At 39.1% G+C, this 26,070-nt stretch overlaps 1 protein-coding gene across 2 annotated transcripts in view; it reads right to left on the reverse strand.

The window, feature by feature from the left end:
- The window catches only part of LOC148725893 (uncharacterized), a 28,115-nt gene extending 5,536 nt beyond the window's left edge, over positions 1–22,579 (reverse strand). Inside the window, exons 1-7 of one of the 2 annotated variants that reach the window (XM_088730007.1) lie at positions 22,204–22,579; positions 5,887–11,581; positions 5,336–5,492; positions 2,314–4,742; positions 1,869–2,031; positions 1,470–1,748; positions 345–733 (exon numbers count right to left, since the gene is read on the reverse strand). In XM_088730007.1, coding sequence (XP_088586133.1) covers positions 345–733; positions 1,470–1,748; positions 1,869–2,031; positions 2,314–4,742; positions 5,336–5,492; positions 5,887–11,403 — 8,934 coding nt within the window. In that variant the 5' untranslated portion in view covers positions 11,404–11,581; positions 22,204–22,579. Of the gene's footprint in view, positions 1–344; positions 734–1,469; positions 1,749–1,868; positions 2,032–2,313; positions 4,743–5,335; positions 5,493–5,886; positions 11,582–21,626; positions 21,914–22,203 lie in introns of those variants that run through there. The other variant, XM_088730006.1, reaches the window with a different exon arrangement.
- Between the last annotated feature and the right edge of the window lie 3,491 nt (positions 22,580–26,070).

A 26,070-nucleotide genomic window follows, 5' to 3' on the forward strand; every position in this document is an offset into this window, starting at 1 on the left:
AGCTCGTAGTACTTGAGAATATGCTATTACTAGTTTCTACTACTGTTCATTCTCTGAGATCAACTCCTCGAAATTGTATGCATTTGTCTTGACTTTTCCTCGCCACAGCGTCAGTAAAATGTGGGGGTATCCATTTGTTCCCAAACCACTTTCCAATAATAACCAACATAAAACTTGACATTCGACAGATATCCTTAATGGATAAGGAGTTTCTCCTGATGTGTGCTTAGTTACAGTGATTATGTCGAGTATTCCTTACTTCTCCACCCGTTGCGGGTATAAGACGGTTATCGGAAAAAATTACATCTATCAACCTCACCAATGAACTTTTATGGGCGACCTACCTCAAAAGAGATCTGCAGATTTGATTCAAGTTGCATCTTTAAGGTTAGGGAAGCGGTGGAGTCGGCTCCATAGCTGTACAAGCTTTTGTTTAAATCGGTCTCAGAAGGCGAAGAAATCCCGGTCCATTCTGTGATCAAGGAGGCTACATACTCATTTACGAGCTCCGCTCTCTTTTCTGCATCTTTCTCAAGAATAATCTTCTGTGCTAGAGACTCTGTTGACCCGTCCTGGCTGTCAGAACCACTGATTTCAGCAGTAATGTCCAAGAGACGAGGACTCGCCCTTAGTCCTGGATTACTTTTAATGAATCGAGGCCAGTCTGCGTCAAACAGGGAGAGCTGACAGCGACCTGGATCTTCCATCAGTACTTTCGCCATGTGTTTTACTCCTGCCAAGTAGCAAAGAATTGTTACTAGTCCACCTTACTTATCAAAACAACTTATGCTATATTGTAGCTTAGGGCGCGCCAATGTAAATGCCTTGCTGACAAGGTCAAATTTCAAGGTAATTTATAAACCCACCTGACACTCAAATATTCAATAGAGTCGTGTCACGCTAGGTTTGCCAATGTATATGGTTTACAGATGAACGTTTAAAACCAGTAGGTGAAAGCTTAGAGCAGGCAATAAGAAATGGAAAACAGGTATGGATATAAGGAATCTTGTAAACCCATCCATGCCAATCATATGTTACATGATGATTCCAAACAGCAACATTTCGTTTTCTATTGACGAAGTATTATGCATTGTACTCATTTGATGAGGTTTGGTTTGTCTAGGTTAGATATTGGTGAAGTACCCGTCAGATCTTATTTCAGAACCTCGTGCGTCTTTACTAGTCATCTGTGTGCATGGTCTGTGTTTTTGCGTTTGTGAAGTTTATTGCGTTTTTTGCGAAGTTTTTGGATCCTGCGTTTATAACTACTCAAGCGTACAGAGAGGACAATCGTTTGACGATTTTGAGCATTAGCATATTATAATAAAGATATTTAATTGGAAATCAACACGAAGTCCAGTGCTCTTGATCAGTGCTTCGACATCCTTAATTTGTAATTCGGAACTTGCGGTAATCAAGCCTGGAGTCCGTTATAATTTCCTATATTACCATTTTGAAAGTAAAATTACCTTCTTTGGCATTTATAAAACCCAATCCCGCCATGGTCAGCAGTTTAACGATTCCTGATTCTCGCTCCATCACTCCTGCGCCACTGATTGGTCCCCAGTTTATCGCCAGACCTGGAAGACCGAGCACATGTCTCCGGTAGTGAGCCAGAGAATCTTGGAAGGCATTGCAGGAAGAGTATGATGATTGGCCCATGTTGCCAACGATTGAGGCCATGGATGAAAACATCACGAAAAAATCTAGATCCATTGATAAGCTCATTTGGTGTAGCAGAAACGAGCCTGTAATTGAATTAAAGGGGCATGAGACATTGCATTACGAAAACGCAATAATATCATTAGGTATATTGTTAATAACAGTTATGATTAAAATAGTGATAATATACATCTACAATAGCTAACCTTTAATCTTAGGACCCATGACCTCGCTAAAGCTCTCAAACGTCAGATCTTTGATGAATTCGTCTCTCAGGACCATAGCTGTGTGAACGATTCCCGCCACATTTGGAAGAGAGTTAAGCTGTTCCTCTAGTGAAGCCATTTGGTCTGGGTTTGATATGTCAACCTATAATAGAGATCAAGAAGTTGAGAATGCTGTTTAACTCTTTGTTTTCAATCAGACGATCAATAGAGGCAATAGCTTTTATCTCTTGGCTAATAAGTATGCAGTCATTCAATGAGATAGAAAATAATTTTCATTGCTTACTTCCCCTCTTACACACATACTAGGTCAATCTCAAAAAGATTTTCCTATGACACAGTGCAAACGCAAAGTAAGACAACTTTGCGTTCTGTCGTCACATAACAGTCTTTCACCTATGCAAGAGCATGAAGTACAATAACTTACCCGAAAGGTATGAATCTTCGCGCCAGTCCTCCTCTCAAGCTGTCGTATCTCTTGTAATTTGGCATCAGAAGGCTTAGAACGACCAATAACTGCTACGGACTTCGCTCCATTTTCTGCCATCCAAGAAGCTACTTCGAATCCGAAACCTCTCATCCCTCCTGCTATTAAGTACGTTCTGTTTCTTTTCAGACCACACACATCTAAACCACGTGGAAGTACTGGAATGCCCCGAAGAGCATCTTCTTCAAATGATCCAAATGAATAGATAAGAATTGGTGGAAACGATTCGAACTGTGGTCTACGATTCTGCTGGTATGTTGAAGCATTTACAACTTTGATTGAAGAACCCAGGTCCAAGGAAGTAATTTCCATCGCCTGAAGCTTTTTGAGTGTTTCTTGGCGTTCTAGTATTTTCATACTTTCAGAGCTGAGTTTCCTGTAGACTAAAGGAGTGAGAAAAAACTCTGCAACGTCGTCCCTCTCATATTTAATGTTTGTATTTCCAGGAAATACTACATCTCCATGAAAACAGCTGCTAAAAATTGCGACGTGTCCTCCACTTCTGATGCACCGACTACTTTTTAGAAGAGCATTTGAAGAAGGTGGATAGAAGAAAACTACTCCGTCGAACGGCTCAGTGGAATCATCATTGAGACTATAGGAGCTCTGGGAAATCACACTATCGGCCCCCAACTTGAGGAGAGTGGCCCTGGCAGACACCTCGCAAATATCGGACACGGTACAGAATACTTTGAAACCCAATGCTTTTGCAAGCACAACAGCTGCAAGCCCAGGGCCGCGGTTGGCTTCATGTATCAGGATCTTCTCATTTTCTTTTCTCCGTTCCACTGTCTGAAGGGCCTTGAAAGCTATAGCGAGGCAAGGAGGAAGGCACGTAGCTTGTTCCGTTGTAAATGACATTGGTTTAGGAAATACGTTATTGGCTTGGATGTACATGGAATGGGAAATTCGTCCTGAGGGAGCGACTCCACACACTTCATCTCCAACTTTGAAATTGTGTTTGTTCTCCTCAGGTGGATATGTTACTTTCCCAAACACAAACACACAATCGTTTGGTTTGGTTATGTCACACAGGTTTTCAGATGGTATCCAGCAATGCAGCACCTCCAATGTGAGTTCGGACGGTGAAGGTCGGGAGACACTCTGGTCACGCAGGCAGAGTTTTCCGGTTGGAGGCATTGTTGATATGCAAAGCGAATTCCTGTCTTCTAATTTCTTTTTGGTGACTTTTACGGTTTTCCTGTCAAGCACGTCTGCCCTGAAAAGGCGATTAACGAAACGTTTACCATCTCTGAAAGCCACCTCATTTTCATTGTTGCCACAGATAATTTCATGAGCCAGCAAATCTACTTCATACACGTTCATCCTGTTGGAGAGGTCAACAGTTGAGACCCTGAGATTTACTTCCTCTAGGTTGGCCGTTCTTCGAAGACCCCAAACTGTGGAACTCCAGGGGATTGATCTTGCGTTAGTAGACTTGTGACAGGAATCCAAAGTCTGAGTGGACTCAGTAACGAGGAATAAACGTGAATCAAAACAATCTTTTTCCAGAAGGAGCTGTAGTAAAAAAACGCTGCTGCTGAAAGCGAGTTGCTCAGCTTGACCTATGACTTCGAAGCTATCTGGTAAAAGAGTTGTTTCTATAGGCCACAAATTGACGATCCTCAGGGTGGACGAATTGCCTGGTAGAATGTTCGAGAACTCAGCCTTTATTGACTCCTCTGTTTCTTTGTTGTAGAATCTCTCACTTGGCGGGTCAATTGTGATGACGTTGACGTTTTCTTTCTCAAGTCTTGTGACTAAGGAATCTGAAAAGCTGGAGGAATCTTTGAGGACGATGCAAGTTAAGATTTGGGCATTTCCGAGTTGTCCTTCTAGGCTATCTTCCTTCCACTTTACTTCATAGGCAAGTTCGGAGAAAGCAAGTTGACGTGGTGAGCTTGTTAACTCTGCGATGCGAAACTCAGACATGGTTAGCAAGACTTTTCCAGATGGACTTAGAAGCCTGACGTCAAATTTTCCAAACTCATTGCCTTTCGCGGTGACGTGACAATACATTTGGTTGGTGGAGGGGACCCCACTTAGTGTGACGCTTTTAAAGCCTACCGGGACAATTGATTTGTCATCCATTGAGGACGTTCCCAGTGGAACAAAGCAGGACTGAAGACAAGCATCTAGAATTGAAGGATGGATAACAAACCTTTCACTGTCTGATTGAATATCTGATGATTCACTAATATCTAGCAAACAAAGTCCTTCGTTGTTGCTTTGCCATATCTGTTTGATAATGGAAAAGTTGGGCCCATATTTGAAACCAAAATTCTCGGTTATCTGTCTGAATCGTTCCATCGGCATTTTGTCCTTGTGATCCATCAAGGCAATTACAGCTGAGGAGATTCCACCGGGAGCTGTGAAGAGCAACAAAAAGCCCTTGGTATAAAAATTTGATAGAAATACACTGTGGACCAGTAACGGAGGTCTACCTAAAACACAGTTTACGCCGTCATTGGGCCTCGGGCTTTCCCTATGGGAGGGTTGATTTCATTAAATAAATGTCCTTCCACTTTTAGCTTTCAATCCTCGTGACACTGTTCACGAAAATAAATGTTCAGATGAAAGGTCCAGCTCGACTGAGGATTTTTCGGGACGCGGTGTATAAACAACGGCTACGCTTTGTTTCAATAACTAGCTCCATGTGTTTGACTTTCAAAATCATTGCGACAAAATCATAACTGGCCTGACATTTCTGTGACCGCTTCTTTTCCCTGATCTTTGACTAATAATAAATGGGAAAATGTGCAACTTAACCATGAATCTTTTATATTTCATTTGTCACATTAAAACTGTTGACGATGGAAATAAAAATACTACATTTTATGTTGTATTGCAGATATTGTTCCTTTCATCCGTCAGTTTTCTCAAGGATAATGCGACAAAAAACAAACTCCTCTTTAGTCTTTAAAAATTTTCCTACTTCAAATAAAGCAGAGACTAATAATACCTTCATACTCGAAGTTGTCTTGTCTGTGTATCAGATCGATTGAGGTCATTCCACTACTTAAGTTGATTTCAGACTGATCATCTTGAACACTTGTGATGTGGAACTTAGCTTCGTTTACTCTGTCGCTCTTCATAAGACGCAACCTCAATGATCGAACCTACAACATAAGAGTGATATTTAAGTGACGATACACTTGCATTGAGTTCACATAGCATTTTACGAGATGGAAAATTTCTACGAGAGGTGATTACCACGTCTAAGTTTTGACGTACTGTTTAAGTCTATATTTATGCCTTTCCACATCAGAAATATAACAAAAAATTTCTCTTTTTTCATGTGAAAACCTCGTGAACATTACGGATGACAGCTATTATATATGCAAAGTTGTAAAATAATTCCATTTCTTTTCCATAAAAATCCCTACTCTCTTCGATCGTTTTCTTGAGGCAGGACTATTTCTTTTCACACGAGCTAAAGTCGTCTAAAACAAATCGCACGTCACCGTATAATTACATTATCAATCCTTTTACGCTTTCATTATATGCAAATACCTGTGTGTCGGGCAAAGTCAGGAGACTAGAGAGCTTCACATCACGTAATTCTAGACCCGAAACACCTACGAACTTGTCCTTCAGCATGGCAAAGGCCATCTCCAGGTAAGCAGCTCCTGGCATCACCGTACCTCCCTGGATGAGGGCATGGTCTTTCAGAATCGAAAAGCGATGGAGGTCTATCTCAGTTTCCCAGCAAAACAGGCCCGAATAAGGGTCGGTCATTTTCACTTGGCCTAGATATGGATGTGCCGGCTTCTTTGCGATGTTCTCAGTGCTTAGAGGAGGAATAATCTCCTGGGGTGGGTGTTCCCTATACCAGAAGTTTTTTTCCTGCCATGGATAGCTAATCGAGCGCACAAACTTAGCAGATGGATTTTCTTGCACGCACTTCCAGTCTATGGGGAATCCCTGTGTGTACAACTTACCCACAGTCGTCTGCATGAAACTCTTATGTTGATCTGGGACAGGTACTCTCTTTCGGGGAAGAGTTGTCACGACAACTGGCATTTCTTCTTCTTTAAGACCTTCTTGGAGAGCAATCTGTTTGACGTAGTGGGCAAGAATAGGCTGCGTACTGATCTCAATTATCTGTTTGTGGCCATCTTTCAAAAGGTGCTTAATTGCGGAATAAAACTCGACAGGGCAGCGTATGTTTTGCCACCAGTAGTCTTTGTCAAACTTTTCACCAGAGAGAAGATCACCTCTTACAGTTGAGTAAATTGGGATCTTGGATAATTGAGGTTTAAAGTTGAGACGTTTCATGGCCGCCTGGAAGGGCTTCTTTATGATTTCCATATGCGAGCTATGGAATGCACGCTTTGTTCCAAGAACACGCCAAAATGTACCTTTCAATTCATTCTTTACATGCTCCCCTAGAGCTTCAATGGATTGGGAATCACCTGATACTGTAACGCTTGTCCCGTCATTGACTGCAGCGACGTCAAGTGTGGCGCTCAACCTTAATTCCATCAGTAACGACCTAGCATTTTCCTCGGACAATCCCAGGGCAGCCATACCACCACTATTTGGGCAGTTTTCTTGTAAAGTAGAGCGAGTAAATATTAGTTCCACGGCTTCTTTGACGGTTATAATCCCAGCAATACAGGCTGCTGCAAACTCTCCCAGACTGTGGCCGATGACAGCAGAGGGGAAAATTCTCCAAGACATCAGTAACCGTGCGGTTGCATACTGGACAGCAAACGTTGCAGGCTGGGCGATGCGGCTCTCCGAAACTCTTGATTTATCTTCAGCTGGAGCTAAGAGCTCGTCCATGAGTGACCAACTCACCCCCAAGGCTTTAACTTCATTGTTAACGGTCAGAATAGCCTCTCTAAAAACTCTTTCTGTTTCAATTAATTGTCTTCCCATGGCATACCATTGTGAACCCTGTCCACCGAACATGTAAACTATTTTTGAGTCACTGGAGTCTACCTCACCATACATTACTGCCTTATTCCATCCTGGGGAGTCGTCAGCATAGTCTGCTAAAGACTTGGAGGCTTCAGCAGTCGAACTAAAGGCAACTGCTAGGCGGTGGGGACACTGACTGCGGCGTTCATTTAAAGAGTAGCACAAGTCAGGAACCAGATTTTCATCTCTGTCGTTCGTATGATCCCTAAGCCATTCAGAATAGTGGCGTGCCATTTTTTGCAGAGCTTCCTTCGACCGTGCTGAGAGAGTGAGAACATGGTTTAAATGCTTGATGCTGTTTCTTTCCAGGCTGTTGATTAAGGTGACTTCACGAAGAATAGCATGCACATTTGATCCGCCATAGCCAAATGAGTTTACCGCCCCCGTTCGTGGTTTTCCTATTTCTGTGCACCAAGGCTCACTAGTTTGTTGAAGAACAAGGCCCTTCTCTTCCAATTTCAGCTTGGGATTCAGAACATGCACATTAACAGTTGGAACTAGCCTCTTGTTCTTTATCATGAGAGCAACTTTTATTAGCCCAGCAAGACCAGAGGTTGATTCGGTGTGATTGAGGTTTGATTTTACAGATCCAACTCTTAGCTTTCGTTTGAGACTTCCAGTTCCTCTAGTGTAAGTATCAGCTATGGAGGTGACCTCCACTACATCTCCAATTGCAGTGCCAGTGCCATGAGCTTCGAAGTAGTCCACATCCTCTGGAGCCAGTCCTGACTGTTCTAGTACCATTCTTGACAATTGCGCTTGAATCTTCGCGCTTGGCGCAGTCATCGGCACAGCATTTTGCCCATCATTGTTCATACCACAAGCAAGGATTTCACAATATTGATCATCTTTATCACTCACGGCTGCATTTGAAAGTTTCAAAATAACTGCTGCAAAACCTTCCCCTCGTCCGTAACCGTCACCAGAGGCATCAAAACTTTTGCAACGTCCGTCAGGTGCTAGGAGGCCGGCCATACTCGATACCATCTGCATAGCGTGGTTGAGGATAACATTTGGTGCACAAACGATCGCTACATCACAATCTCCATTATGAAGGTTATCGCAGGCTAGTTTAAGGGCAGTTAATGAAGACGAGCATGCAGTGTCAACAGCAACACTTGGTCCTGTTAGGTTTAAGCAGAAAGATACTCTGTTGGCAATAATTGATGCAGTTATACCTGTCGATGAAAACTGGTCAATATTTCTATAGTTTGATGAGTCTGTTATAAGCGAACTATATTCGAGATTCATTACACCGACGAAGACTCCAGTTTTACACCGCTGAAGGTCTTCCAGGAGCATTCCAGCATCTTCAATAGCCTCGTACACCACTTGAAGAAGTATCCTTTGCTGAGGATCCATTCCACGAGCCTCTTGATTTGAAATACCAAAGAATTTGTTATCAAAGTTCTGTATTTCCTCCAGGTAAGAGCCCCTCACAGCACAAAGGCGTCCACTGACAAAGCGTTTGGGGTGATAGAGTTTAGCGAATGCATTATACTCTTCCGTTCTGTTTCGAGGAAATGCATCAATCGAACTTTTTCCTTGCTCTAGCAAAATCCAAAATTGATCCTTATTGCTTGCTCCAGGAAATCTGCAACCGATACCAACGATGGAAATGCCAGGACGTTTACAGTTGTTTTGCTTTGCACGATCGTCAAGTGAATGCAAGGATATACCATCTACTTTGCTTCTTTTTTCAGGCAGGACATTATAGCTATTCTGATAAATTACGTCATCCAGGAAATGGAGAAACAGGACTATGAGTGGTGGCAAAATAATGAAGGCGTGCATCAGTCCCAGGACCAAGACCACGGGGACAACTTGTAGAAAAATCTCCGATAGACTTGGATAAATGAACCCCAATGACACAGATCCAGATCCTGCAATAAGGACTGAAATTAACACAGGATACCAAACGGAGCTGAAAGATTCAATCATTCGATCTCGTATGGCTTGTTTTTCTGAGAATACAAACGCATGGGCTACTTGAAAATTGAAACCCAAAGACAGAACAACGGTGACCATGAGTACAATAAATGAGATTTGATTGAGAAAAATCGTCCAAAGAGCCATGAGGGCGGCAGTTTCTAGCAAGAGAACGCCGAATGTTATAGCCAGGAGGAAACCAATTCTGGAACTTGTACTCGAGAGCGTAGAAATGATGTATGTCAGGGCAATTGAAATGCTAAGTAGAAGGATAGTGTCTTTCTCTAACAAAAACATGTCATCAAGATCCAGAAATTTCTCTGAGTATGCGATGAGATTTAGGGAGGACTGCGTTGCCAAATCTTCTCTCAGTTTCTCAAGAACTCTTCTGTCCTCACGATATCGATCATGCAGCTCTATCTGTAGATGAACACGGGATGCCAAAATTCGAGGGTTGAGTATTTCATTTCTCAAAACCAAATCCTGACGAAAATAAGTGCCGTGGACTTCATCAAGGAAAGCTTCTAAACAGCTGTAGAAATCAAAATCCGAGCAGTTCCTATGTTGAGTCTTCGCCCATTGGAGTAAGGCTGTCATCCAGCATTGAGGTATCCCTTCACTGTAAGAGGCCTCTCCTAGCATTTTACACATGCTAGTAATTTCCGTTTGTAAGCTATTCTTGGAATACTCCACTTCATCAGGAACAACGATGCTTATGTCAGTTTCTTTGCCAAAAAACTGTCTTTGTTCTTCTGCAAATTTCTTTGAATTGTGATTTTGGTGGAGTGAATCGATGCTTTTCGTTCTTTCGAAAGGGTGTAAAGCGCATCGGACACACATAATAACGATACCAGCAGTTATGGCAAGCGCTAGAACTTTACCACCTTTTGACGTCAATTTCTTGGCCAGTTGTTTTGCAAAATTTTGCAGCCTTTGTGCGGATTTCTTTCGGAAGTCTCCGTGGTATGGCAACGTTGACCTCGTACTTCGGCACCACAAACATGACGTTTTTAGTTCCTTCACTCTACTTTCAAAGCATATTAATAAAGTTACTGTTCCTATGAACGAGGCAATTGAGAAAACTATAAACGCTATAACAGTCATCACGAAGGAACTGGAAATGACATCAAAGGAGGATTTGATTGCGACTATCAGTATGGAGGCTCCACATAATGCCGAAGATGCAGAGAGAAAACCTGTTCTTGTTACACAGCTACTGACGCGATGTTCAAGTGATGGCACACGATGTCGCTCCCACTCTCTTAGGATGAGAACTACATCTGAAGTTGCTTTCCCAAATAGCAGAAAGGGAATAAACAACGAGGACGGGAAAAATGTGGTGTATGTCAAAGAAATGATGCCTGCTGTGCAAATTAGGGGCAAGATAATACCCGAAATCATCAGGATTACCGTTGCCACGCAGCTCAGAGTGTCAGAAGAAAGATATATGACAGTGAAGACAAGAGTTGCCAATATCACAGTTGACGAGAACAATGGTAGAAGTTGCGGATTGAGTATGTCTTTCAAGGTTTCATCTCTTGTGTTTGCAGTTTTGAAGGTAATTGAAGCGCATTTTAGGCTCTTTTCCAAGGACAAGAGGACACTCGCAAACGTTGCTTCAAAAGTTAAGACTCTCTGATCTTCCACATCACTGGTTGTCTTCTTGACATAGTAAATGATTCTCAGAGCGTCTGCCTCAGCACTTAACGAGGCTGTGTTTGATTTAAACCTTAGGTTACTAAAAATCTGTTCGGACGAAGAATTAAACGTTTGTCCAGTGGATAGAACTGTGGTGGGGTGTTTCAGCTCACGGTGGAGAATGGACAAAAAGTCGCTTAGGTTTTCAAAGCGGCCACCAGTTAGTTCAAAAGGACTACTGATAACACACTCTTGATTGGGAATGTTTCCCCCTTTGCTAGAAGGGATTTGCTTGAAACACAATTCTTTGTAACCAATGATGTTCACTACGGCCCGGTGCAGAAGAACTGCATCGTCTAAACAAACTGCACTCAAAATATTCTGACCGCGTGAAGGGGTTATGATAACCTGCTCTTGACGAGCATCCAGAACTGGAAAGAATCGTGCTGAACGACGTAGATCTTGCCTGGATTGGCTGTCGGCGGCAGTAAAACGATCCAAAGAGTCGTGTCCGATACGGAGGCGAATAAATCCCATGCAACTTCCAAAAGCTAGTATGAGCCATACTAGGAATATAACTGTCGCTCTTCGCGCAAGAAAAAATCCAAAATTTTCCAACGCTTTCTCGTAGGAGGCGAGGACACGACAAGAGATGGTTTTTCTTCCTTTGATTATCGCTCCCCAGCCCCAGCCTTGTTTTCCAGCTTTCACGTTACTGTCGAGAGGAATATGGATATAAAGCATGGTGATCTCACGATTTTTTATCAAAAGCAAAACCCCTAACCAATGCTACGTGAGCTTGAGACTTAAACATAAAGGAGTGATTGATTGAATAGGTGATTTCCCCAGTGACGAACAATTATGACCCAATAATGAGTCACTTTTACCGTTTTCAGTTAAAATGTGGCTTTATATTAGCTACGTAACACCGTGTATATCTCCCTGCAATCTTTGTTAATCTTCATATTCTGGATTTGTCATCCTTTTGAGGCACTATAGGTCGATTTTTTAGTTTCGAACCTATTTTGTGTCATTGACTTGCGAGTTGATTGATTTGGTGACCAACAGTGACAGTTCATCAATGCTGAATATATCATGGTTATCAAGATCGTATGGAAAATTATAGAGAAAAGACACATAAGCAGTATTAGCTAAGACCAGAGAAACTACAGCAGCTTCGTGTATGGTTTGCATTTCTTTATCAAAGATTTAGAGCCATTTTGTCACAAATAACTTTCACAATCGGGATAACTACTGCCTAGCCTTGAAAAGATAAACTGGTAACTTCGTCATATTACTTAACGAGGCTTGCATCTTGATATGAAATTTGTTGTAGTTTATAAGAGTTTCAACTAAATATGTTGTTGACTGCATTTCTTCACAATAAAGATATTTTGGCCACATTTTCTTCAACATTAATTTTATCAATTGTTTTTGACCGTTTGACCATCAGTTAACGTTTTCCATCTTGTTTGGAATTTACGGGATTTAATAACTTTCCTCTTCATGTGCACTTCTTTCGTTAGTTGTTCTCTAGCTCAGCAACGATGAAAAAAGTAGGCATCCAGGGGATGCATGACTGAGGTCAATATCATAAAAATGTAATAGTAATCATTTTAAGATAGAGTGCAAACATAAAGATATAATTACGTAAACGAAGTTTTTTTGTCTATTGGTTTTCTTCGGGAAAAAAAAATGTAGGAACATTGCACCGACAAACAATTCAAAGAGCAATTTGGATTTACTCCCAGTCAATGTGCAGAACCCAGTAGATTCAATTCAAAAATGGAGGGGTTTGGGTGTGTTTCTAGTGTAGGGTTTTATTCCTCTGGAAGGAGGGGTTTATAATCATATAACATACTTCATTGTTTACATTTTGCTTTATGAGCATATAGTATGGCATAAATTGAACTCTAAGCTTTAACACATTATTGACACCTGAACCGCCGATGCTGCGCGATGGACTCGCTTTCTCCTCTCCCTCCACTACAAAGCACGATTTTGTCCGTAAATTTCCTCCTGACCAATTACGACTTTCTGGGACTCAAAATGAAAAGTAAAAATACAATAGAATACTCTGCTTGGAAAAAGTTCGAAATCAAGCTCTCAAAAGCGACAAGTTAAGCTTTCGAGTCGATGATGCTACGATTGTCTGAACTTTCAAACTTCAAGTGAGGCCTGAAGTTGAGGCATGAAGTCAAGTAAAAACCATCCAAGCAGGATGAGTTCTACTGCGTGGGTTTCGTTTATGCAAGAAATTCGCACGTTTAAGGCTTGTAACAATAAATCAAGAATTATTTTGAATAAGGCTTTCGATCCGAAATATTTCTCGGTCACTCTCGTTTTCTTCTCATTCTTAGATTCCATGTGACATGAGATCTCGTCACAGACGGACAAATTTATTCAGGTTGAAATCCGATCTGCCTAGCTGTTTACACACGTGCGATTTTTAATCCTTGCCCGTTCTCTGGAACCTTCGACTATTACAGGGGAACACGAAAAATGATCGACAAGTTATCGTCTTTGTTTGGTAGGACACGAATGAAAATCAGTAGAACATTGGGTTCCATTGCTCACTAACGAACACCCAGTAAAGAGTGGGCTTGCCCATTTAAAACCTTTGATTCTTGTCCCATCGTGATAGCCCCGCACCCATGTAAGCGTTATTTACGTCAATTTTTCAGGGTCCGATGGAAATGTTTATCCACACTCCCGGAGCGCTATTGTTGCGCAACGAAGTGGCTGCAATTGATCTCCAATCACAGGAATACTGAGATGACATGAGTCTAACGGTAAAAAGTTTGAAAGAGCTTTGGGCAAAGGAGTTTCTTCCTAACATACGAGAAGAGATCCGCAAGGAAGTCGATTCGCTCAAAGCTGGCCTTAAAGACCTCCGAAAACGATTTGAAGAAATTGAAAAGTCCCAAGACTTCATTTCAAAAAAATACGATACAGTGATATCAACCATTAAGGGCATAAAAGAACACAATGACAGTGTAAAGAGCAATATTAGACTGATAAAAGAAGACATTGGGAAGCTTGGAAACGATTATCTTAGTGTTCAGATCTAGTTGGATGAGCTTGAGCAGAACGCACGAAGAGATTGCCTCGAACTGGTATTCCGATTGTACCAAATGATAACCCAGCGTTGCTGGTAAAAGAAATGTCTGAGATTATGGGAGTGAACCTCAGCCCAAACGATATATCGATCGCTCACCGTTTGCCGCCAACGCAGAAAGTGAAAGATCGACTAATCGTATACTTCACTCGAAGAGAGAAAAGAGACGAAATGTACAGCAACAGGAAAAGATTAAAATCTAAGCGGACTGAAGACCTTCCGTCGGTGGTCTGCGAGCCGGAATCTGTGGCTGTAAGTCATAAAGCACAAATTCATGTGAATGAAAGCCTGACGCCGTACAGAAAGCGACTACTGGGCAGAATTTTACAATTCAAGCGCGACCGTAACTACAAGTTTATCTGGACTGCTAACGGTAGAATAATGCTGAAGAAAACGGAGAGCTCAATTACGAAATGCTTTGTGAGACATGAGGAATTCGAAGAATTCCTCGATCACCTTGATTAACTATAGCTCAATTTGACGACCTCTATAAATGTGCACTATTATGGATCTAGACATGGCTAATCACCAAGAAAACGTAAGTAGTTCTTCACCATTTTATGGGTTAACTGATAGAGAATTTTATGCTATGGTTGGTGGCTGGCCGGATGGGCGCCATGATGATCTTGACTTCTACGATCTCCTCCCTAATCCAAATAAATTCGACGAATGCGACCCAGATTTCATGTTAAATACCCCTTGCTCAGAATATTATTCAGTTCGCAGTTTTAATAAAATGCTAGCTAAAACAGACGCCAAATATTTTTCAGTTCTTCACCGCAACATCAGAAGTCTTTCTAAAAACCTAAATTTATTGGAAGAACTCTTTGATACCAAAGTGGATAGATAGATAATAATCTTTAGACAGGGTGTCTTCTCACAGAAGTGGTTTTCAGAACGGCCCTGTAAGCACCCACCCAACCCACCCCAGGGGAGGACATCCATCACACAGTATACTCGTGCGTGGGAAATTAACGTCTCCTACCCCTAACCCTGCAGGAGACGGGACCTCCATTTATTCGTCCCTATCCGAGAAGACTAGAATATCTAACCATTTCTTGATGTTACAGAAAGGAAGCATATTCTTCTCAGTTATTTTAAGACCTTGAGTGTTGGTCCGGCCGGGGCTCGAACCCTCGACCTCCCGCACAACAGTCCAGCGCTCTATCCATTGAGCTAACCGGGAGGCGGTTAATATTCTTGGAATTACAGAAACCAAATTGGGTGAGAATTCTGTTAGTAATGTAAATATCAACGGCTTTATTTTATTCCACACAGACTCTCCAACAAAGGCGGGTGGAGCCGCTCTGTATATCGCTAATAATTTTAAAGTAGTACCAAGGCCTGATATTAAATTTGATATAACACTAGTTGAATCATGCTGGGCAGAAATTGATGCTGGCAAAGGTAAAAAGAAGATTATAATAGGCTGTATCCACAAGCATCCTACTTATGATCTAGAACAGTTTTGCAACCAACTAAATGATATAATCAAATCAATTAATTCCAATAGGCATGAAATTTACATCTTTGGAGATATAAATATAAATTTCCTGAAATTTAATGAACACGTCCAAACTGAAGAGTTCTTAGATATGCTCTATGCCAACAACATCTTACCAATCATTACTAAACCTACCAGGCTTACTGACAATAAAGCAACACTCATTGACTATATATACAAATTGTTTTAAAAATCTTACAGCATCTTATATTTTCTAGACTATTCTAAATTTAAGAAAGACCTCTACTTGGATGATATAAATCAGATTGCTTGGCATGAAATCCTTAATCCCCAAAAGAATTTAAATGAGAAGCTAAGGGAGACAATTAATATCCTGAATAAAAATGTTGACAAACATGCACCTATCAGGCTGGCTAGCCAAAGCAAACAAAAGTAACTTAATAAGCTGCGACTCACAAATGCTGTTTTGAAATCAGTAAAAAGGAAACAAAAAATGTACCGTACACATTACTTAAGCAATGACTTCCAAAAAAAAAGGGAATATAAACATTATGCAGCTATTCTTTCACATCTTAAGAATAAAAGTAAGACAGACTATTATAGCACCCAATTCTCAAAGTACAATGATAATCTTAAACAAACTTGGAAACTTATCGGTACTCTTGTTAAAAGGAAAACTAGAGGTCAAACTTTCCCTACAAAAATTACTCATAATAATAAGACTTATTCACAAGAAAAGGACATTGCTGAATTATTCAATAGTTTCTTTGTCAACATTGGGCCAGCTTTAGCACAGAAAATTAAACCTGATCATACAGACCCTTTGCAATACATATAATCTACACCATCAAACAGCTTCTACCTTGCTCCTGTAACCCTAGCACAGGTGTTTACATTGTTTGCTGGGCTAAAAGAAAATAAAGCATCACTCACTGTTCCTAATAAGCTTATCAAACTTGCAGCTGAACAGCTCTCTGCACCCTTCACTGAGATCTACAATGAGTCAATATCATCAGGGGAGTTTCCTGAAGCCTTTAAGATATCAAAAGTAACCCCAATATTTAAAAGCGGTGGTGTATCTGAGTTAGGTAATTATAGACCAATAGCAGCTATTTCTCCCTTCAGTAAAGTACTGGAAAGACTAGTATATGACCAGCTTGTGTCCTATTTAGAAAAAGAATGTCTACTTTTTAACTATCAATTTGGCTTTCGAAAGAGATATTCCACGGAATATGCAATTCTCGAAACTGTAGAGAATTTGAAGTCAGCAATTGACAGTCAACATATTACACGTGGTATATTCTTAGACTTTTCTAAGGCCTTTGACACAATTAACCATCATATTCTCTTCGGAATATTATACAAACATGGGATCCGAGGAGTCCCCCATGCATGGTTTTCGAGCTATATAACTAATATAAGCAATATGTCAAAGTTGGTAATACAGAATCTAGCCTGAAAACTATTACATGTGGTGTACCCCAAGGCTCCACACTAGGTCCATTGCTGTTTCTGTTGTATATTAATGATTTGCCTAGGTCTTCAGAGAAATTAACTTTTAGGATTTTTGCAGATGATAAATATGTTTTATTCTTCAAAAGACCCTGAGCAGCTCCAATCAGTTATTGACAAAGAACTTAGAAAGGTCTTAAAATACTGTGCAGCAAATATGCTGTCAATTAATTTCAAGAAGACTAATTATATGATTATTACTTCACTAAAAGGAGAACAAATATCAGAATAACAGCTTGCAATATAGAACAAAAATCTCAGATAAAATATTTGGGGGTTTTTATTGATGAACATTTAAAATGGGATGCTCAGCTCCAGCACATAAACAATAAAATAACAAAAAACGTCGGAATTCTATTTAAGCTTAGACATCATTTACCTGTGAGCACACTCAAACAACTGTACTATACTCTCATATTTCCATATCTAACATATGGATTGATGTGTTGGGGGAACTGCATACCAAACCAGGTTAAATACAATCAAAATAAGTCAAAACAACGGTATCCACAGCATCTTCTTGGCTAGCAAAAGAGAAAGTTCTACACTATATTTCACGCTATTAGTAATCTTAAGATTAGAGAATATTTTTAAATTAAAAATTGGCTCTCTTGTGCATAAAATTCAATATGAAAAAAAGAATATACCTCCAGTCCTCTATGATCTAGCCCAACCGGCTTCAGCTGTCTATAATTACTCTACTAAGCATGCCACTAATCAAAACTTGTACAGACCATTCTCTAGAACCAATTATGGTCTAGCAAGATTTAGTGTGGTGGCATCACAGATCTGGCAAACGATACCTATTAAAATAAAGTGTCTCCCTGCCAAAAGCTTTAAAAAAGAATATAAAATCTTCCTACTTGGCAGGCAGACATCTTGAACAACTTTAACCTATCTTAGAGCTCTATTTTACTATTTTAACTATTTAGTATATGTGCTATCTCCTTACGTGTATTTAACTTTCACCCCTCCGTAACTGCTCTGTGGTAGTGGCCAACTCAAAAGCTTGGCTCCTTTGGCTACTACACACTCTTTCCACTGCTTTGTGTAAATTTATGTACAGTTAGAACTCTCTTCTTTTTTTTTTTCTACTTTTTCTCTTTCTCGTTGTTGTATTTTTAGTAGAATAAGTGTGAATAAAGAATGAATGAATGAATGAATGAATAAATGAAAAGTCCAAAAGATCTAGGCGCAAGATACGGTTGTCATCAATTGATAGCGATACTAGGATTCATGTGTTAGCTGGTAAAGCTTTAGCCAAGTTTTAGCATTACAATAGCAATGTCACCAGGAGAGGACGTTTTAGAAACAAACTAATTCTTGAGCGTTTCAAGATCTTTTTCGATAGTGCTTAAATGATCAACGAACTAGGGGAGTCTGACAGAAATGCTTTTGAGAAAAATTGCCTCGCAGGATTTACGACCAACTCACTTTAGATCTGCTGGAGTATTTTCTTCGAATTTAAAAACCCTCCATTCTTGGGCAAGTCTCATCATAATATTTAACAAAATGAGGATTTTCTCTTCAACTTATCGTAAAATATCAGTTTTCTCGTGGCCTATTAACTGCCCAGTTTCTTGCTGACATGCCTTTTAATTTGCCGTGACAGCGCAATTTTGAAAATTTAAGATTTAAGTTACCAAGAAGATATTTGAGGTAAAAAGATCTTTTTTAAAAACCTCTGATTTGTAAGCTTGAATCTAAGCAAAAGGCTGATCAAACGAATGACATAAATATCTTTGATAATGTACATTCCTTACATAAAATTGTACCCAAATGCGCTAAAAACTGTTTTCTCGAACCTCTCTCTTTGATGCAATTATGGAGCATCCGATCTACTCAGTTCATCAGTCTATTAAATTAAAGTTAAAGATCAATTTAGAAAATTGGGCAGCATTTTGTTTCATCAACAGTACATGCTGAAGACAAAACCGCACCCACATGTTATTACTTTCAATTGACAATCAGCCGACAAAATTGTGCGAAAGTGGAAACTGAGGTTTAGCTGACGAAAGGTTGGCTGGATTCAGATGATAATTTACATTATTGTATGAACTGCGGCGTTTTATATGGATTATTAACCCTGATAAAAGGTGTAACAGCACACTTGTAAAATTACCACAATTTCTTTTAAGCGTTTGATATCCACAATCAGCTACAGACATGTCACTCGCCTTTTGCGCCACTTTGTAAGGTTGATGAAGGAATGGCATGGCGTTCAATATTCCCAGCCTCACTAGGTCGTTTGTCGAGAGTTTCTCGGATTATGGCTGAAACAACAGCGTTAAAGATTCACATCGCTTAATGACAGTGTGATTCAAAATTTAACTGGAAGCGGTCAACTTTCCTCATTAGTAAAGGCCTACTGTAGATTTTGAATTTCATGTCTACACACACCATTGTGTATTCTCCAGGGATAGGACAAGTTAATTATTTCATTTGCCAAGATTGATAAAAATAATTATTGTCTCGTGGTCACTTCATCTCAGGAATTATGTTCTTTGTGCACCATTGAACAATGATATTTGATGCGAGTGAAGGTGGGCAAAAATGTGACTGAGGTTGAAAATTCTACTCGAAGTTTCCTGCATATATGGGGAGAAAAGGATGCAATAAGTAGCCAGTTCTGCCTCAGACGACTGGACCAGTTTCAGTCTCTACATTTTCTTGGTTAAGGAGGGGTTCTTGGTAGGATAGGTAGCTATGTTGCGTTTTTCCTTGACTTTTGTGCTGCATCTCGTTAGATAAAATCCTTTGCGGCATGACTTTATCTCCAGGGGTCAGCTATAAAAATTATTTCTGTTGTTGTGGTTTCTTCTTCAATGGACCTTTTTCGTCTTTTGCAGACCAAATCTAGTGACTCGGAAAGTGTATAATCGTATCGAGTGTTATGTCACCTTGGATTATCCTTGAGGTGCAGATGATGCAAAGTGATTTTTTAGCGCTGGAAGTTTCGAATTTTGATCAAGAGTTTATCTTGTACCTCTGGCATGCGATAAGCGTTACGAACTGTCTGATACTTACATTTCACTAGTTTACCTTTTTCTACTCATCTAAGCTCTGCTGAGAATTTTATTTCTTGCTAAAAGATCCCACATTGTATAGGCCAACATTTTCTTTAACCTACAAGCTTAGTTCTAGTCACTATGGAGGCTTGCATTTCTCAGATGTGAAAATTCTTCCTCTTTAATGAAAGAATCTAGAGAACAACTTGAAGGTGACTTTAATAGCATTTTCAGCTACCTCTTTGGTAAAGATCTCATTGACTGACACCCTTGCTACGTGCTTGAAAAATTCTAAAGCTCACTCAGATATTTTATCTCCATTGTGCCGATATGCATAATTGCTGTTATCACAAGAGACCTTAATTAGGACTTATTAGGGACGACAGATATAAATATAAGTATGACAATACTTGCATAGTAACTTACAGCAAACTTTTAAGACAATAAACAATTTTGTTAAATTTACATGTCTCTCAAAACATCAGTCCGATCCTTAAAACTCGTTTGAAAACTGATTGCATATTGGCAATTTTGCCGTATCAATATGTTATTGGAAAGCAATTTAGGTGTTTTGCAACAATCCTTCTAGAGACATTCAAATGTATTGAAATTTGCTCCCTAGAAACTGAGTAAAAGTAGTGGGGATAAAGCTGGAAAACCTCAATGGAAAAATAACTAACTACATCAAACAGTTAGGGATGTGATACAAGAATTAAATGATGACTTCTTTGGTTTATCCTAGATTTATAAAATACCCAAACTTAGAGAGAATAGGCTTTGTCAAATAAAGAGAGCTTTTAAATCACTGACATTTCAACCAAAACACAAGGGTTGGTGGAAACTAATTAAAAATTGAAGCTAATGAGAAGACCATCACCGGTACAAAAAAAAATTGAAATAAAGGAAAACCACCGATAATTATGGAATAAACTACAGCATCGAAGAATATATGTATAGTGCATCACAACGACCGAGAGAGATCTTTCTCATTAAAAATTATCCAGAAATAAAGGGAACTTACTCCACAAAACACATTGGGGACTGAAAATATCTCAGTGTAGAGGGTCTTCATTGAGTTAGCCGATAGCCGTAAAATGGGTAAATAATTAAACGTTAGACGTAAAAATTGATAAATCTCAAGGGTTGAGTGTAAAATTTGACAAATTTTAACCTTTAGGCGTAAAACATATTTTACCGTAAAAGTTTTTCGTTTTAAGATGTCATTTTGAAATTGTCAACAAATTAAAACAGAGTGTTATATCCTGTGTCGTGGCTTATGAGTTTACGACTGTTACACTTTTAATCATGATACCGAAAACAAAGAAAGTTTACTCAGGTCCCTCAGTCAGATTCCGCAAACCGGAAGTGTCTGCTTGTTGCGCCTGAGACGCATTGAAAATGAGCTGACTATTAATAGGAAATGCTCGTAATTAAGAGCGGTTTGAAAGAACTAGTGGTTAGTTTGTATCGAGCTGGAGAGGAGAAGCTAATCGAAAGGTATAAGGTGAGGATAGAAATCGGAGAGGAACATCGCTCTATACCATCCGTAAAAAAAACATACCATCAATTTTCTTTGCAAACCAAGAAGTTTTGACCTTAAACCATGCCGCCTGGCTCAAGGTTTGAGACGCAATAATGATGAAAATATTTCACTTACGTTCCGTTCGGTCGGCCTGATTCCTGGTTTTGCTCAACAGCTGCCTCCAGATCGGCCATCGTAGTTTGCAATTGACGAAACGAATACCTTTTTCGAAAATCTTATTTGATCAAAATCGATTGAAAATGTTTTTGCTCCTTCACACAACGAACGCCTGCTCACACTGCACTGGCGAACCATCACGAGGAATCAATTTATATCTTCACAAAGAACTATTTTCCGTTTCAGCAAATCAGAAATCTTGGCTTCAGCGTTTTAGGTAGCATGAGTACAATTTCGATGTCACTTCTTTTCAAAAGGACTTCATCTAGGAAGCTAAAATCGTTTTTACACATAGTTCGTGTCTTCCGCATGATTTGGAATGGAATGCGGATGAATTCAATTTTAGGACTACATGGAAGCTAAACAACATGGAAGCTAAACATTCGAATAGAATACAAATTACGGGGTTTATATATGCGGAAGATGTAAGGCTTCCTGAAGACATATTTAAAACTCAACCACTGTAATAACGTGCAAATGCGTGCTCAGAAGGTTCACGTCTAAAGTTTATTAGAAGAATAACAAAATTACTCACCTTCGTTCTCAAAGTCTCGGCAATTCGTTACTAACTTCCCCAGACGAAGAGACATAGGTTCTTTCAGGCTAATTGATTGTCTTGAGATCAATCATAGTGGTTAGTAAAAGATTCTCCTTCACCCACATGAGCGCTGGTTCAGCCATTGCCCACGTGAGTTCGAAGTCGTCAGAATGACTTTCCGATTGCAGGATATTTGCAGTCACTAAAGATTGAATCCATTCAGCCAGACGAATTACTAAAGACCGAAATATGAGTCTTGTTCCCACCATAGAAGGTGACTACAAAAGTAAAATGATCAGATCTTAAACCTCTAAAAGAAGCCTTGATTCGATCGCCATTTACAAATTCAGAAACATCGTAACCTGACAGAACTGAATAACGTATACGCATGCGCCAGGTTTTGCCGCGGAAACACTTGATTTTGAGTCGTTCGCATAGTTGATTTCCTATTCTGTTGTTTCGAGGCGTCGTTTTCCTTGCCGCTTTTCTTTTACAGAACAACCTCCAAAAATTTGGTACACCCCCTAATAATTTTCAAAAATTAATTTTCTCCTTTAAACCTTTGGAAATAGTAAAGTGCCTTCGACGAAAACAGAGTTCCTCGGTTTTAAAGGTCAGCCCTTATTATTTTCCGCTCATTTCGCTAAATTTTAGACCTGAGACATTTAAGCCCGCGTTGTTAACCGCATACCCGTGACGTGGCATATTCAGCTCTGTCCGGTTAACCTAGCAACAGTGCGCAAGGTTTTAATATACCAACGAAAATTCGCTGAAAATGAAAAGACCCTTATTTCGGCATTTTCTAGTACCAAGTTTTTTTTTCTCAAGATTTATGTTGCGTGGAAAATGTGTTAGGATTATTGTCTGAAGGAAAGTGTATTTTACTCGTTGTATTTTACCCGTTTGCGCGTGTATTTTACTCGTTGTTTGTATTTTGACTAGCCTTACGGGCTCGTCAAAGTACAATGAGTAAATATACTTACCGAAACTACACAACAAAATGTTAAAAAAGAGAATTAAGCCTTATAATTTATTAATTCAGTTTTTAATTTAATTTAATTTATTCGCCACGGTTCAACAAATACAAACAACTAATCTACATTACACAGTTACAAGAAAAGAGAAAAAAAAATAAAGTGGAGTGGTAGGAGAGAGGAACAGAACTTTCGTCCTAAGCGAGACCTAACCCCTATAACACAATAAAAAAGACACAAAATGGGCTAGAATATGTTTACAAAAAAGCAAGTTAATTTAAGGTATAAAATACTGACATGGAGGAGTGTATGAGACGAGTTTAGAAAAATATAGGTTATTTAATTTAGATTTAAATGTTAAGAGCGAGATTGTACATTTCATGTTGGGTGAAAGAGTATTCCACAGTCCTGCAGTCGTATTAAAAAAGATTTCGTTAAGTAGTTTTGTTTGTGTTTGAAACTTATATCATAGTTGTTCGGATCATAGTTATGACAATAAGTCAAAACAAATTTAACGATTCGTAAGGACTAGTTGAGGATAATTTTTCTGAAGTTTTCAAGAAAAGAAAGAGAAATCAAATTTCATCCTAACATTACTAAATGTTGATGTAAATGTACAATAGAAAATGATTTAAACCTGAACTAGGCTTGTAAATAAATTTTATTGACTACTTGAATTTTTAGTTGGGAGTTCATGCATGTATTTATTCTATATTAGTTGCCTCTAAAATTTCCAATAATTCTTAAACATTCCTGGAAATTCCCAGAATTCCTAGGAATTTCAGGCAAATTTTTAGATTTACAGTCTTTCAGGGAAGTGATTGGTGCTCTGAGTTGGAACTCTTAGGAATTCCCAAGAATTCCAAGTCCTGTTGGATTAACGTGGAATTTTAGGGTATTTTCTAGGCTTTTAGAATCAGGGTTGCTGCAGTTGGGAATTCCTGAAATTCCTAGGTATTCCCTGTCCGAATTTACTGTGAAAATTCACGCCTCTTATTCCTAGTAATTCCAAGGAAAAAATTCCTAGGAATTCCAAAATCCAATTTACAAGGGAAGTGAGTGCAACAAGTGCCGTGCATTGCACATGCATGACAAAGAATTTGAAAGAAACAAAATTGCAAATTTCTTGTACTTGTATGTCTTAGTATTGCTAAAAATGTTTCAACCGTTTAACTGTAGCCATCTTAGTAAATAGAAATTGATGTTATATGAACCTCAACAGTTTTTTCAGCTGTATCAGTGATTAACATAATAACCTCAAGAAACATCTTCAACACTAAACTTACAATTAACTCAATTTAGTTAAACTACTCTTGTGCTCAACAAGGTGAAATAGAGATGCATTTTAGATGAACCCGAAATATACAATGCTGAAAAAAGAGAACTTATACAGAAAGCTATTGGAGATGGCAAAGTAACAGAGAGAAATGAGAGGTTTAGGCCCTAAAATAATATTACTGCCCAGCTACATTATTACATTAAGTACATTAATTCCCCTTTTTGCAAAATCATTGCATCTGTCCTTTGTGCAACTAAGTGAATTAATATAGCATCGTGCTCTACTGGTTGATATAATCCAGGTTTATACCAGCCAATTGTCATGTCAAGTTGTCATTAAGAATAATTAGCATCGTCATCTGTCGAGGTAGAAGTAATTGAAATTTCAGAACGGCCTCTTACCATTTACAACTCAACTGATGAACAAGTAATGTCCTAAGTCTACATTGAACAAGTAATGTTCTAAGTGTACATTGACCAGGTCGTCTGACTTGAGAGTGTCAAATTGAAATGGATGTCTCCACATACATTGTATCCACCCTTTGTGAAACTAAGTGAATAAAGCATCATACTGTACTGATTTGTACCATTCAGGTGTATAACAACCTTAGGTCATGCTTCATTTTGATTATTATAATGTTGTGTAGGAAAACTGTGACAATTAAAGACCATCTGAAAAGGTTTAGAAGTTCCAAAATCTTGTAGTCTACCACCAATATCAAATATGTGTAGGCTATAGGAGTAATCAGAGCTATTTGTGGTAGGCACTTGGGTGACATTTATTAAAGCTATCATTATATAAAAGACCTGATGTGAGATGGTATCAGAGTAATTACCACCAAATTTGTTTTTTCATGACCACCTTATTATACTTAAATCATTTAACTTAGCTGTGCACTGATTACCTAAAGAGAGGTTTTTCTTACATTGGAGTCCAGTTGTAGAAGAAAAGTACCCCCAGAATTACAGTAAGCAGTTTCTTAACATGATTTTAGGAAAAATTGAGTTGCTACAGTTTTAGGTTTAATCTTTAAACATGGTCTACAAGAAAAGCAGAATCTGTTGCTTTAAATTTTAACTCTGTTGCACTTGAAGTTAAGTAGGTGGGCAGTATATATATATAGATAGGCAGTCAATCATAATTTCTTAAGACTGATAAAATACTGCGTTTAAATAGTTATCTTTTTTTCTTATCTTACTGGGAGAGATGTGCAAGATCCATTCAATAACTAATTAGAGGAATTTTAAAACAGGCTTCTTCCTTCATTTGTGATTTTTGAGGAAACCTTCAGGAAAAACAGGAAGTAATCAATGTACAGGTAGACCTCATGGCATTTAAAATAATATAACCTAAACACTGGGAAGCCGCCAATTTATTTCAACCAAGACAACCAAGTAAGAGACTTTTTCCATGGGAAGAAACACAAATTTACTAACACTATGTCTTGCTCTACAATAATTTTATACGTTTTCTTTTTTAACCTAATTATGGCAGTGCCATTAGATGAATATCAGCTGAAAAAAGGGGATTCTGCACACCAGTTCTCAGAGTATGAACCTTGTTGATATCAAAACTGCAAGGAACAACTTTGAATGGAAAGCAAGCAGACAA

Source organism: Stylophora pistillata, chromosome 8, assembly GCF_964205215.1.
Source record: "Stylophora pistillata chromosome 8, jaStyPist1.2, whole genome shotgun sequence".
NCBI classification, from domain to species: Eukaryota; Metazoa; Cnidaria; class Anthozoa; order Scleractinia; family Pocilloporidae; genus Stylophora; species Stylophora pistillata.